The sequence below is a fragment of the Melopsittacus undulatus genome, chromosome 3 (genome assembly GCF_012275295.1).
Source record: "Melopsittacus undulatus isolate bMelUnd1 chromosome 3, bMelUnd1.mat.Z, whole genome shotgun sequence".
In the NCBI taxonomy this organism is placed as follows: Eukaryota; Metazoa; Chordata; class Aves; order Psittaciformes; family Psittaculidae; genus Melopsittacus; species Melopsittacus undulatus.
In genome coordinates this window covers 78,940,658-78,955,247 of record NC_047529.1, presented here as the reverse complement: position 1 = coordinate 78,955,247, position 14,590 = coordinate 78,940,658, and the positions used below count along the sequence as shown (strand labels likewise).

The window sequence follows — 14,590 nt, the reverse complement described above, 5'->3', positions numbered from 1 at the left end:
AAGGCCAGAAACAGAAGTCTCTGATGCAGCTACCTTTCTCTATCTGTCTCTTCTTCAGTTACAGATCTCAGAACAGAGAGGCAATTTAAAATGTGGGTAAGGAAACAGAATGTGAGAAAAAAATGAGATAAGCTTAATACAAATGTACGAGGAAGTTTCACTCCAGAGCATAAAATCAACAGGTAAATATGCAGACTGGATGAATATTACCATACTATATTACTAAAGCATTTCAGTAGAGAACTTCCTATTTATTCACAGCTGTAGGAAACAAACCACTAAGAAAAATGCTCTCAGCAAGGAATGACTGTAGCTTCGCAGAAAATCACACAGACTCTAATAATTTATTAATGCTTTCTGGGATCCAGAACATGAAAAGATGTATTTTATTCTCAACTCCAGAAAAAATAAACTGCATTTACTACAGAATTTACTGCTGAGTGCAGTCAGAATCAAGTTATATGATACATTCCAAACTCCAAAATATTTTAACAGGAACACATGTATAACAATATATCATAAAGAGTTTCTTGAGCCTTCTAAAAATTGTCTTGGGGGATGCAAACCATTTTGTCCAGTGGGAATTAGACATCGTATCTGTACTTTGTACATATATTAATCAAAAACTTGGGCTTTCAGCCTCAGCTACAGCTGAACTAGTAAAATTTCCATAACTTCGCGTAAAACCTCTCCACCATTTACTTCCCAACTTCAGCAAAGCAATGTTCAAACTTTGCAGGTTTTGTTTTGTTTTTTTTCACTTGAGTAAGCACTGGAATGGAAAGGGTTATATATTTAACTGCATACAGTAGCGCCGCACATGCTAGTTGAGAAAGCTAAATTGAAATTATCTGGAAGTAAAAGCAAATAAATATTTTGCATAAATTAGTTTAGAACTAGGACATGACACCCTGCTTCATGATAACAGAAAAAAATTAAGTGTCTAATACTGCAGTTTATACCTCTCCACCTCAAGAATTACACAAAATCCATAATCCTTACCTGTCCCTAGAGAAAACACTAATATCTAATGCTGAATAAACAATGCAGAACTTTTAAAGATAAGATGTGTTTTGCAGTTTCTGAATGCAATAGTTTTTTACTGAACCGATTATTTGAACATTTGCCCAAGTAGGTGTTTCAAAAGACAAATACAAAAATATGTCAAGTATACTCTAAGTTCAACAACTGGTGATATATCACATCCTCTGAAACCAGCAGGCTCCTCCACTGCACCACTTCCTCACTTAATTATTCTGTAAGAAACATACAGTGTTCATTACTTTAAAATGAACCGCTATAACAGGAGGTGGAGCCACCAGAATGCTTCTGCCTACATGAAATGTACTGTTCCCACTCTTACAGATTTCAGAACAGGAATGCAATAAAACTATATGAAAAAAAGAGTGGATGAAAATAGATGACGAAACTAAACAAACCCTTTTGCTGCTAACAGGACTAAATTACTACTAATTCAAATGTCTTTATCTCACAGAAATATAAAGTATTTGTACATTTTATGAAGTACAAAATTGTGACAAAATTATTGTCAGTAATGAGAGAGAGAGGCTGTAGCACAGCTCATCAGAAGGTACTGAAACAAATAAACCATTTTTTCACACATCAAACAACAATCATGTATTTCTTTAAGTTATGAAAACTGCTGTTGTATTTTTGACCTTCAGTAAAAAGAAGCTAACCCCAATGTGCACGCATCTACCTGATGTTACTCTTCTCCATCAGTGAAAAAGTAATCAGGCAGAAAACCTAAGACTTAGTTTAGGAACTGCTTTTCTCCAAATACAAAACTACAAATAAGCTGTTTTGATACCTCCACCAAGAATTTTTTTAGAAAAGTTACATTTACAACCAGTTTTAAGCACTAATCCAAAGTAAGATGTCACTGGAGCAAGGCTAAGTAACTGACTGCAACTGATCCTGTCATTTCTACAGATAATGATTTGAAATTGACTCTTCTTGAAGAAATTATGTCAAGTATGATACAGTAAAACACGAAGGTGAATTTCACAGAAACGCTTTGATTGTTAAGAATAAACTAATTTCACAGTTAATGATGAAAAGGCAGACAATAAAAAGATTCTAGAATCATGATGTCTAGCACATTAATCTGTCCCATATAGTACTTAGAAAGAAAGTTTACCTGGCTGCAATAAGATCTAGCAGATGTTGCCACCTGTCATTGATCTTGCTAAGTTTGTACTCAATCTCTGATGCCTTACTCTCATGGCTGGCTTTAGCAAGTCGCTCTCCCATTTCCTGGAGCTGGATTTTGCTTTTCTGTGTTACAGCGATTTCCTCATGATAATCCTGGACAGTAAAAAGAAATCAGAAATCGGGTATTTATTCTGAATACACTCTGCTCTACACTACTAAAGGAACAATACACACAAATGCTGCTTTTCTGGTGACTAATACAGTACAGAGACAACCTTTCCAATATTAAATGTGTAACTGTGAACAACTTTATCACGTTACTGAAACGTTACGGTCTTGACAAGTGGTGTGTGCGGTGGGTGGGGAAATGGCTGACTGGCTGTACCCAGAGGTACCCTGTTCCAGCTGGCAACCTGTCACTAGTGGGGTCCCCCAGGGATCAATGTTAGGCCATGTGAAGAAAGGCTGAGAGAACCAGGTTTGTTGAAGGATGGCTACAAAGAAGATGGAGACTCCCTTTTCACAAGAGTCACATGGGAAAGACAAGGGGTAATGAGCACAAGCTACTCCTGGGGCAATTCCAACAGGACATAAGAGGAAAATTTTTCACAATAAGAAAAATCAGCCATTGGCATAATCTCCCCAGGAAAGCGGTGGATTCCCCAGTGCTGGAAAATTTTAAGATTGGGCTGGACAGGGTGCTGGGACATGTAGTTTAGGTCATGCTTTGCTTAGAAAGGTTGGACCAGAGGTCCCTTCCAACTTGGTATTCTATGTTTCTATGACTGATCAGAAAAATGAAAAAAAAAACCAAATAAACAAAACAACCAAAACAAACCCAAACCAAAACATAAATATATTTGCTATAGTTTAACTCATTACAGGCAATTCTGATCGGACATTCAGTAAACTACAGATGCCTCTGACTTTGCATTCACTTAATTTTCTATCTCCTGGGAGGTCTTACCTCAAGAAAGATAGGAAAGGCTGCATAGCAAGACAACACACACACACACAGAGTCTTACTAGAACTTATAAGCAGCACAAAGCAAAATAGGCATTTTTGCTATTCAGCATCCTATTTTTCAACACAAACCAAGTAAGCAGTTAAAGAACAGCATGTAAGTGTATATGCACTGCACTATACCTTTTTAAGTTTCTCAATCATTTCTTCTATGAGGATGTCACTATTTTGAGAAACCTTACTTTCCATTTGTGTCAGCCATTCACAGAGTTCCTTATTCTTCTCACTGAAGACAGCCCACTCATTCAGCCTCTCAGTAACTTGTTGTCGACGTAAGGATACCTTAAGACATTTGCAGAGAGTAAATAGAAATAAAATAGTAAATGCTTTTAAGAGATGCTTGAAACACTCTGTGTCCCAGTGTGAACTCCTCTGGCCCTGCAGAAGCGTTCCAGGCACATTCTTGCCATTAAAGCAAACTGGAAATGATCTTAAGATCCTCTCCTACCTTAGCCGTTCTACAATTCTCTGAAATTGCTATAGCAGTGGTACCATCTCAGACTATGAATAGTAACAGACAAAGATGGACACTGAAATCAAAATAGCAGCAGAGTGTGAGCAACAAAGCAATCTCTCCAGTTTTAGACACTTGTACAACTACTTACTTCCTCCCTGTTGTAATCTGCATCATTTCTGACCTATCAGCATTTCAGCTAAGATGAAGCCTGCATCTGCCCTTTCATCCACAAAAGTGATGTGTTCTTTAACTACCATGTTAGGTTTAACAGAGGCATATATGTCATTTCACATTTCCTTTTGCGGTTCTAAACTTCCTGGCAGCTTTATAGATATAAGCAATGGTTGAACAAAGTACTGCACTAGGTTACATCCTGAAACAGTATGCACAAAATTAAGAAAAAACCTTTTTACTTGTCTCCCTCCTTTACCATAAACATACATGCAGTGACTGTACCGCAGTTTTAGATATACCTACATTGGCTTATTCAAATGCAACTCCCTCATAATGAGTTCTGTGGTGTTAATTTTGAAGCATTTTTCCTGCTTTAGGGGTGTTTTTGAAGCTTTCACAGGTACCTTACATGCAATAACTATTTAAAAGTTAGCCCCAGTATATCTGGACTGTAATCTCCACATAATCACAGAAATAACATGAGGATACTCTGAAAAGCTGTGTGAGGGAGACTCCACTACCTGGATTTCTAAGTGCAAAATGGAGGAAAAAAGCACACTAATAGCATGTTTCACCTGAAAATTCAAACAATACTCTTCATTTTGCAGACAAGTCATCCTCAGACTAGCAGAAATGCAGATATCAACGTCTGAAGAAGCAGAAGCTACCAGCAGAACTGAAGGTACAACAGAGCTGGGAGGGGACATCCTTTCTGACCACAGTTCCTTCACCAAAGCACAGTAAACTGTATTACTTCTGTGTTTTCCCCAGCCAAGCCATGCCACAGTGTAACAACACACCGTACCACTTTGTTGTTTTTTCAAAGTTGCATAAATATGACCTCAAGGCCATGACAAAGCTCAAGAGATCTAGAAATGCTGGCAGTAACTGAAGGAAGCATTTCAACACTTGTTTTCCCTGATTCAGCACAAGTTGTTTTGAATCTACATGTGCTTTCAAGCATCTTTTTTAAAAGCTGTCACTTGCATTCAGTTTTTCTCCCAACATTTTCGTAGCATGGATACTCGTATCAATACTCAGTAATAGTACTTGCCTGGTGGCACAGCTCCTCCCACTGTCTGTGCAGAAGCTCTATGCGCTCACTGAGGACTGAGATATCATCTGCACTGATATACACAGACAGGGAATCCTTCAGCAAAGAGAGGTGTGCAAGGTCATCTGTCCATCCTTCAACAGCATTCTCCAACTCCTTAAAAGAAGATCAGAAGGAAAAAGGACCCGTGTGCTAACAAATAAAAATATGAATGTAGAGAAGCACAAAGACAAGCATTGCTATGCTGCTGAATTAAAGCTCAGAAGCTGACCCACAATTTCAAGCAGACTGGTTCAGCCCCATTTAAAAGAAAAAGAAAACACCAACCTCACACATAACAATATTTTCATTTATTAGAGAAGTAAATCCCCAATAGGTAATATGTCAGTCTTTTAACAAGTTGTCACAAACTAATATACTACTCAAATCTCTCTAAAGTTCAAAGATATTTGAGAATTTCAAGTATTGGCTTGGACTTCTCTGTATTGAAAATATTTTCAAGTTGTAATTAATTTCTAAACTGAAAAGAATATAGCATAGAAGTGTTATCTAAGACCTCCCCAGTAATCTCCCCTCAAATACAAAGCAATAAACCATCAGTTTAGATACCACGAGTTTATATTTTTGGTTAGAATTTCTGTAATGAAAACCCTGTTCTGATCTCACTTTGAGCAGATCTATATTTAACCTGCGGAATTCACATTATAGTGAGATCACTCAGGTATGATGATGACCAAGTATTACACGGATAGTTTCTGTTACAGGGATGGCTTACTGATTTGCACATCACTAACGTGAAGCCTATTAACAATAGAAGAGGTTAGTGCGCAAAGGCAGGCAAAAACAAGACAACAGTCAACAGAGAACAAGTGCTTTACCTTACAACGAATCTGCTCTGCATGCAACTCATCATGGTGTTCTGGTAAAGGCTGAGAAAGCTTTCTTTTGAATGATCTTAGCTTCTCCAGGGAGTCTGCTATGCCCTTTTCAGATTTTTCCCAGTCCTGAAGGCGGAACGATTATTATATTTCCATTCAGATCTGGATTACGCTTGTATCAGTTGATTTGCCTAACTAACCACTCAATGGTGAAAACTTTTTCATAACAACAACCTGCCCTGAAATTCCCCTCTAAATAATACTCATAGTCTCAGAGCTTGAGTCGTGTACAACCATCATTTTCTTTTGTGTGTAGGTTTCCGCTAGAAGAAATGTGCAAGCCAATACCTCTTGTTATTACAATGTTGTCTAGATCCAATTCCATTCTTTCAGAAAAGCCTCTCCCTGCTAAAACTATTTTCCACTTCCTTTCTTGAATGCCTGTATTACACATGCCATTGTTATTTGACAAAAGCTCCATTCAGGTGCATTCAGAAAAGAAAAATGGTTTGGTATACAGCAAATTCAGGTCAGACTGAAGTACCTGCAGTATCTCCTCAAAATAATGATTCCAGCAGCTGCACCCAGCTTTAGTGTATGTATACTTTCCAAAATTTTTAATGTGTCCAACACAATCAAACCATACCAATCATTTGCCAAGTTTTGGCAAGCCTCACCTGGATGCTAAAGCCTATTAAAAAGGTACTCACAGACAGAAAGGTCTCTCAAAACCCCATCAACCCAAAAAGAATGCCAGCTGTGTGATACCAAAAAATATGGAACTTGTTTCTCTCAGTCTTCTGTTTCAAGATATTCTCCTCCTACCACTACCATTGCCTATTTCTCTCCGCCCTCCTTTCCATATCTATGCCAGTATTTCACGATCGTCTTCAAGATAGAGAATTACAAACCACAGGTAATGCAAAAAAATTCTCTTTAGTGTCTTCTTTCTTCTCTCCTTAATAAGTATCATGTCCTTATGTGACAATAGTCTGTGATATTCTTAATGCAACAAATACTCTTCTAGAACATACACTTGTGCTTCCAGTTTGGTCAGAAAACCAATAAACTACCATGTGTTTACAACCAAGACAGCATAATGTAATGAACACTTGCTATCTGTGAGAAGATTTATGCAATTTGCGTGGTAATTTACCTACTTTCTCATATTCAATCACTAAGTTTCATATTTTCATTTAAACATAACACTACAGAAACTTTAGTCTCTCTAGGTAACAGCTTTCATGGCTAAAACATCCTGACATAATTCCACCAATAGAAGCCAAGTTATGATGAACAAAGCTTGAAAGAAGAAGAAAAATCTACTTATCTGAACTTTTCCAAAATACTATTTTATTTTCTTGCACTGCTTTGATTCTTCCTATTTTACGAACAAACCTAAAGTGTCTGTAATTCTCTAATTCTAACAGACCATTGAAACTACTCTAAAAGCACTTGTCTTACTCTATTAACACATGCAAGTCTAATTTTCATTATCCTCTCTAGAATGAGTAACAGGGAAAAACAAACAGACCAAACTCAAATTCCAGCCTATTATCCTTAGTACTTAAAGTGAAGATAGCACACATTCTGGACACTGCTTACATCAAAACAAAGTTCAGGTCTCCCTTCTCCACGATCCCAGAAGTTTGTCCAAACTAGTAAACATTCAAGGCACGGAAAGGAAATACAGACTACTACATTGCTAGATAGATCTTGATACTGACATGTAGAAGGAATAAGGCAGATCTAATTTTCAACACAGTATTGGGGTGGGTTGACCCCAGCTTGATGCCAGGTGCCTACCAAAACCAGTCTATCACTCCCCCCTCCTCAGCTAAACAGGGGAGAGAAAATATCACAAAAGTCTCATGGGTCAAGATAAGGGAAAGATCACTGACCAATTATTGTAATAGGCAGAACAGACTTGGGGAAATTAGTTGAGCTTATTACCAATCAAATCAGAGTAGGATAATAAGAAATAAACCAAAATCTTAAAATACCTTCCCCCGCCCCTCTCTTCTTCCTGGGCTTAACTCTACTCCTGATTTTCTCTATCTCCTCTGCCCACAGTGGCACAGGATGTCAGGGAATGGGGGTTGTGGTCAGTTCATCACATGCTGTTTCTGATGATCCTTCCTCCTCAGGAGAAGGACTCCTCACACTCTTCCCTTGCTCCAGCATGGGGTCCCTCTCATGGGAGACAGTCCTCCACCATCCTCTCCAATGCGAGTCCTTCCCACAGGCTGCAGTTCTATATGATCTCTTCCCACGTGAGTCCCTTCCAAGAGTGCAGTCCTTCGCCCACAGACTGCTCCAGTGTTTGTCCCTTCCACAGGTGCACCCTTCAGGCACAGTATGCTCCAGTGTGGCTCCCACACAGGGCCACAGGTCCTGCCAGAAGCCTGCTCTAGTGTGGGTTTCCCATGGGGTCATGGCTTCCTTTGGGCTGCTGTTCTCACATATTCTCATTTCTTTCTCTAGCTGCAGTTGATGTAGCACAGATTTCTCCCCCTGCCTCTAAAAAAAATATATTATCACAGAGGTGCTATCACCACGGTTGATCAGCTCAGCCTTGGTCTGTAGTGGCTCCATCCTGGAGCTGTTTGGCACTGCCTCTATTGGACATGGGGGAAGCTTCTGGAAGCTTCTCAAAGAAGTCACCCCTGTAGACTGCCACTACCAAAACCTGGCCATGCAAACCCAATTTCAAGTATGTATAAAAATTAATCATCATTGTGCAAAATAAAACACATTTTTGCTCTGTGTTGAAAATAGGACTGGTAGAATTATCCATTATTGGTGCAGTTCTGGAAATACTAATTTAAAAGATATTAACCAATATACAAGCTTGCTATGAAGTACTACCACTCCCAGTTTCAGAGGTGGCGAAAAGAAACCATTAATTTGCGTAGTGCATGTGCAGTTCCTGGATGTGTGCTTATCCCTTGAGAATGCTTTTCTTCATCAGGACTTACAGTGAGAAAACATGAACTTGCTGAAGTACAGAAGAAATTACACACTTACTTTCAGTAGTAGGACAAGCTGTTTCTTTTGTTGCTCCAGCTGGGTGCTAGCTATCTTCCAGTGCTCCTGAATTTCAGTAAGCTCTGTCTGCAGGGCTGCCTCAGCTTCACTGTCAGCAGAGAGCAGCAGTTGCTTCCCAGCTTCCACAGTGAGGATGTAGCTCCCTTGCTGCCTTAGGAGAACTTTCTCTTTAAGCTGAAAATATTAACAGTTTTCTGCCACTTTAATAATTTTAAAATTAATTTTTAAAAATAAATTATTTTAATTTCATTTTAATTATAATTAGGAACTCAGTATAATTCCTTCTGAAGCCCATACTTTAAAAGATTGGGTACCTTGGCTTAAGCGGGAGCTACTGCCCAAATGCTTTACCCTAACCTGCAACAGACCTTTAGAAAATTTCTCAAAAGATAAAGACATGAAAGACTTCTTTCTTCCCAGCAATATCAGTATCTCAATTGCTCTTAAAAAGAAATAGACCCTCTAGAGACTATTAAAAGCATTATTATCATATGTAACATCCAACCAAAAAGCTTGAAGGCACCAAGCTGCTAAATAGATACTGTTAATCTCACATGTACATATGACACTCAAGGTATCCTTTTTGATTAGGTAGAATACATTTCTCAAACAGGACATCACTGGCTTGTCTTTTTCAAGACAGCTTCAGTGTGACATTAGCTACAAATTAAAACCAGAAACAAATAAGCCTCAAGTGAGAGGGTCCAGTAAGGTCTTCACGTTCTTTGTGAACTCCAACTTCCAGTTCCAAAGAAGAGCTAACATCCAACATTACTTTCTGCAAAGCAGATAGTTTTAATATAATACATTTTAAAGATTTTTTTAAATTATGAAGGCTGTAAAGAAGGTGGGTTTTTTTTTTCCTCTTTCTTCAAACAGATAGGACATACCTGCACTTCATCCAGCAGTGCTCTGGCTTGCTGCAATGGGATAGGAACATTGTGCAGCCCACTCACAGGCTGACCGGATATTTCCACCAGCCACTTGCGCAGCTTCTCTGCCATCTCCCTATAGCGTTGCCACTGGTGAATCTGGCTGTCAATGATCCCTCTCCTCTGCTGTACCCGGCGAATTACTCCTTGCCATTGATTACTTAGAAGAGTCAGCTTCAGATTAAATTCATCCCTAATTTAAACAGATAAAGATACACAGTAATCTTCATACTTTGGTCTATTTTTTAAATAAAATAAACTGAAGGGAAAGGGAAGATGTTTTCTGGCTGTTCAGTTATGAAACACTAGGAGAAAAGCACTGAAGTCTCATGAGAGCTGAGTGAGGATGAGAACTTCACACTGCGTGTACTAGGAGAACCAAAAGGCTCCAATTACTGAGATATTAAAGAAAAAAATAAAAAAATCAAACCTTTAATAGCCAAAACTCTTCTATCTTCTCCCCAGAAATACACAAAGAAACCCCACAAATTTTGTCAGTTTGGATTAGCCAAATTCATAGTAAATAACAGAGATTGCACAATTTACCCCCAGATTTACTATTCGGTTCAAAACAGGCATAAGATATACACAGCATTAACAAAATTCTCACATCCTTATAAACAGCTCATCTTATATTAGGACCATGATACCTTTAGCAAATTCAATGCATATGCACGAGTGTGAAGCCACTGGTGTTTCACTGACTTTCATCCATTTGATCATAAGTGTCTAAAACAAAATCTCAGCAATGCATTCCTATTACATCACATTTAGGCTGCAGGTCTTCTGAAATGGCAGTAGGTAATCCTCTTGATAGAGGGAAATCCCCAGCTAGATATATCATGTGTGACTCACTAAATCTGTCACTGCAGGCTCCTTTGGTGAAAGTAACATTTTTAAAGTACATCAAAATAGACATATGTGTAACGTGCTTGATAATCCAAGCCAAATCTTTGTCAGAGAAGCAGCCTCAAAGCCGTTGTATTCCCAAATGCATTCACACATTCACATAACCCACAGCATCTTACAGAACACTGTCTTACTTAAGAACTCGCTAATTAATAGCTTAACCACAGCTATAGTAAATTCTGTTTCAGTAGAGTGTGATCTGAACACTGACATCTGCTACCTTTTCTGTTTGGAGGTCTCCCACTAGTCTAAGTATTACTTCACATAACCAGCTGAAAGAACAGGAATGTTTACCTGTCATCCACCTGTCCTTGTTCTAAAAGGTGCTGCCCATCAGAGATAATTGAATGCAAAATCTGCTGGCGGCTGAACATCTCTGCCTGGAATAGCTGTTGTGCAGGAGACAAGGATGTTAAAACAAGATTTTACATTGTAATTCAAAGCCAAGATTTTATAATTTAATTCAATCAAATCACACACTGGTAAAAAAAAAAAAAAAAAAAAAAAAAAAAAAATCCAGGTATTTACTCTTATTTCAAATTAATTCAACGAGAGCTTTGTCACAAACTTCAATAGAAACATTTAAAAATATAATTTGTGGAGTTACTTGCCAGTTCTAGTAATTATTATTAGTTGCTTGAGATTTAAATTAAAGCTATTAAAAAGCTAAATGATATGAATAGAAGATATGTTTTATTCTCTAAATAAAATTATGTGATTTGCACTATCATTTACAACAAAATTCAGATAGGGTATTAACTGCATGGACAGAAAGGGCACTTCTTATTTTCTGATGTGTTTAAGAACATTACAGTCATTTGCCTTGTTAAACTGAATTTATGCACAGATTTTGTGTGATAGTGTTAAACAAACTTTAAATACAATTTTACACCACCAACAGAACTTGAAACAACATAAAAATTGTCAGCCATGTGTAGAAGCTAAAAATCACTTTTCCGCTTCTTCCAATTCTTCCAATTTATTTTCCAATTTTCCCTATCAGTTAGAATAAATTTTCACAATACTTCTAAAACTCCCTTATTACTTAAATATTACTTAAGATAAAAAATACCTATGTACTACTTAGACAAGTATGACTTAAATACTGCTTAAATTTACTTTTCAAAACGTATTTTCTTTTAGTAATGGACCATGTCTCTAGATAAAGTTGTTCAGGAATCATATGTTGATGAATGTACAACCAGGCATCAGCTCAGGAGTAGATTGCCTCCATGTTCGAAAGGTTTTCAGAGAGATTAAATGAGAAAGAATACTGGTATGAAGCTTGGGATCTTTTTTCTTCTTTTGTAAGGGATGGTGTTTGCAGTTGACAGAAGTTTACGCTTGCCTGAACTGAGAGCCACTATTGCCCAAATCGAGATTACACTTTTCTTATTTGTCTTTCCACCAGCTTGTGATGTACAAGCATCTGCAACTGCCTGCAAAATAATACCCATTGCCACCTGCCCAATTAAATCCCTCAAGCACACTGTATGTAGTTAAGGACTTCTAGATGACAGATTAATTTTTCAAATGGAATTTTGCCTCTCTGAATCACTGAGTTAATTTTGAAAATGTTGCCCAGGTCACAAATTCTCCACTACAACGAAATAATGTTGTTTAATTTCCTTGCAGAAATACTTGATAGTATTCTTTGAACACCTTGGCTTTTATGAATGACTGAGCCTGAACTAGAGGGAAATTAATTGCTCTATTATCTCGTGAACAGAACCACAACACTGTGGGGCTGAGAATTTCAGAAAGCTGAGCAAAAAGGCAGAAATTGTACTTCCTGTCACATCTATTTCTGTCAAGTTAGGGAGCATGGATGAAGACGAGAAGACAACAACATCCACCAGCTCTGTTGACAGATTGAGACTGAACAGAACAAAACTGAAAAAAAAACCAAGCTGAAGCAAAACAAAATCAAACCCTAAAACCCAAACAAAAGCAAAAACAAACAAAAAACACCACCAAATCCTCAAAAGTGACAATTTTAGTATTTCTTGAATAGGATGGGTGAAAAAAAGATTGTCAAGGATAAGGAACTCTGCTTAGAGTGGAGGTATTCAAGCTCTACCCAAAAGCAGAGAGATTTCTGTCAATATCCACTTGATCTCTACACAGTATGTAAGAGGGATACCCCATTACATGGGACCACATGCCACCCCAATTTCTTCTTATATGTAGATCAGTATGAAACACAGAAATGGAAACTCAAAGGAGAAGGAGGGCAGGTGCTGGAACACACGTTGGCTTGCAAAAATCTGCAGAATTGCACTAGAAAGACTACGAGATCATCTTGAGAGACTTATCTGATGCAGATGCCAGTGTTACTGCATGATATTTGAGAAAGGCACCACCTCCATACTGATGGTTTGTGAATTTAAGTGGCAAGTTATTTCTGCATAAGGCTACTGAGGTAGCTGGGCTTCTTTTTGTATAAACATCAGCAAAATTATGAGTCAGCAGTGGAAAGTTGGTAACAGAGCTGGAGGCAATGTCAATATCCATTCCAATAGCACATGTGGAAAAAGAGTATTATCTCATTATCTTGAAAAATACAACACAAAAGAGCCTGGAAATTCATCTCAAGAAGTTTAGATTTGACCCTTTCAGCTGTGAGGAGTGGGAAGAAAATTCTTCATGACTATTAGGAGGCACTGAAGTACTGAATACCGAGTACTGAAGATATTTAGATTATATAAAATGAAAAAAAGCTTTATTTAAAAAAAATTGTGCCTGAATAACACTCATATGAGCTACGTGCTGAGATAAAGGTTTCAAGAGAGAATTAAGCTGAGACCTTACGACAATTGAATGCTGAGTGATTGCCGCTAACCCCTTTCAAAAATTATAGACATGACTGAATGCAACAATAGTAGGAAATGATCCATGTAGTAATTATTTCTGGACATTCAAATCTTAAACACACGGCATGTCTCAACTTGCAGACACTGTCCAGTTAATGCTAGGAGCACTGAGAGGAAATAAAATGTATAACGTTTGTGAAAGCAGAGACAGTTAAATGCTAAAGTGAATGTATACTAAAGCAAGAAAAAATGGTTGTGAATTACTTTCAGCATCAGACATTAATTCAAACAATGTGCTGTGAAATGTAGGGCAAGGAGGGGGAAGGACATGGCTCTCCCTATGGCCTGGTCTGAGTTTATGTGTAGGTCAACTGAAAAAGTTGTGGGAACTGAAACTCCTGTGGCCACATGGGAGCTTTGGTATGAAAATTGACTTGTCTTACTTGATCTTTACCAGAATTCTTGGCAGCAACAATATGGGTGGAGAAAAAATGTGCATCACTTGACTTTGCAGAAGAATCATAAAGGCATTCTCTAGTAAAAACTCTGAGTCAGTTTTTCCTTGCAGCAAAAGCTGGGCTAGTTCATTTGTTAAAAAGAAACAAATGACTCCAGCACAAAGTGAGGACTGAATCAATTTTCTCTCCAAGGAAATGTTACCAAATAGAGGCCCCATGATGTATTATATAACTCAGTATTTGACAGAAAAGTCTTCCTCTAAAATGCACTTCAGATGCTGTACATGTTGGCATTTTAATAACAAATAAAATTAGAATAAAATGAAAGAACCCACATTTTTATTCAGTTAGGACTGAAGACAAAGGGCCAAAGTGCATGAGAATAGTTAGGCTTTACGGGAAGACCAATGAAAACTTTCATTTCCTTGGTACAAAGCAATGTGAGGCAGGCTAAATGTAAGGGAAAAGCACTCATAGGTATACTTACACATTATACACAAATGCAGACACATACTCATCCTCCCCTGAACTGGATATTATTGATATATTTGCATGCTTCTGTTTTTAAGTTAAGATATCCTCAGATGGTGTAGGCAAATGTAATTCAGTTCAAGGTGTACTATTATAATACTCCACAAAAGAATGTGCATTCCATTTAGGTATAAATA

The 14,590-nt window shown here is 37.8% G+C and overlaps 1 protein-coding gene across 2 annotated transcripts in view; it reads right to left on the bottom strand.

Moving 5' to 3' along the window:
- The window catches only part of SYNE1 (spectrin repeat containing nuclear envelope protein 1), a 243,720-nt gene that overhangs the window by 35,200 nt on the left and 193,930 nt on the right, over positions 1 to 14,590 (bottom strand). For both annotated transcript variants that reach the window (XM_034060451.1, XM_031049773.2), the window contains 7 exons: positions 10,946 to 11,040; positions 9,701 to 9,935; positions 8,790 to 8,984; positions 5,763 to 5,888; positions 4,885 to 5,040; positions 3,323 to 3,481; positions 2,162 to 2,328 (listed from right to left, as the gene is read on the bottom strand). In XM_034060451.1, the coding sequence (XP_033916342.1) occupies positions 2,162 to 2,328; positions 3,323 to 3,481; positions 4,885 to 5,040; positions 5,763 to 5,888; positions 8,790 to 8,984; positions 9,701 to 9,935; positions 10,946 to 11,040 (1,133 nt within the window). The remainder of the gene's footprint in view (positions 1 to 2,161; positions 2,329 to 3,322; positions 3,482 to 4,884; positions 5,041 to 5,762; positions 5,889 to 8,789; positions 8,985 to 9,700; positions 9,936 to 10,945; positions 11,041 to 14,590) is intronic.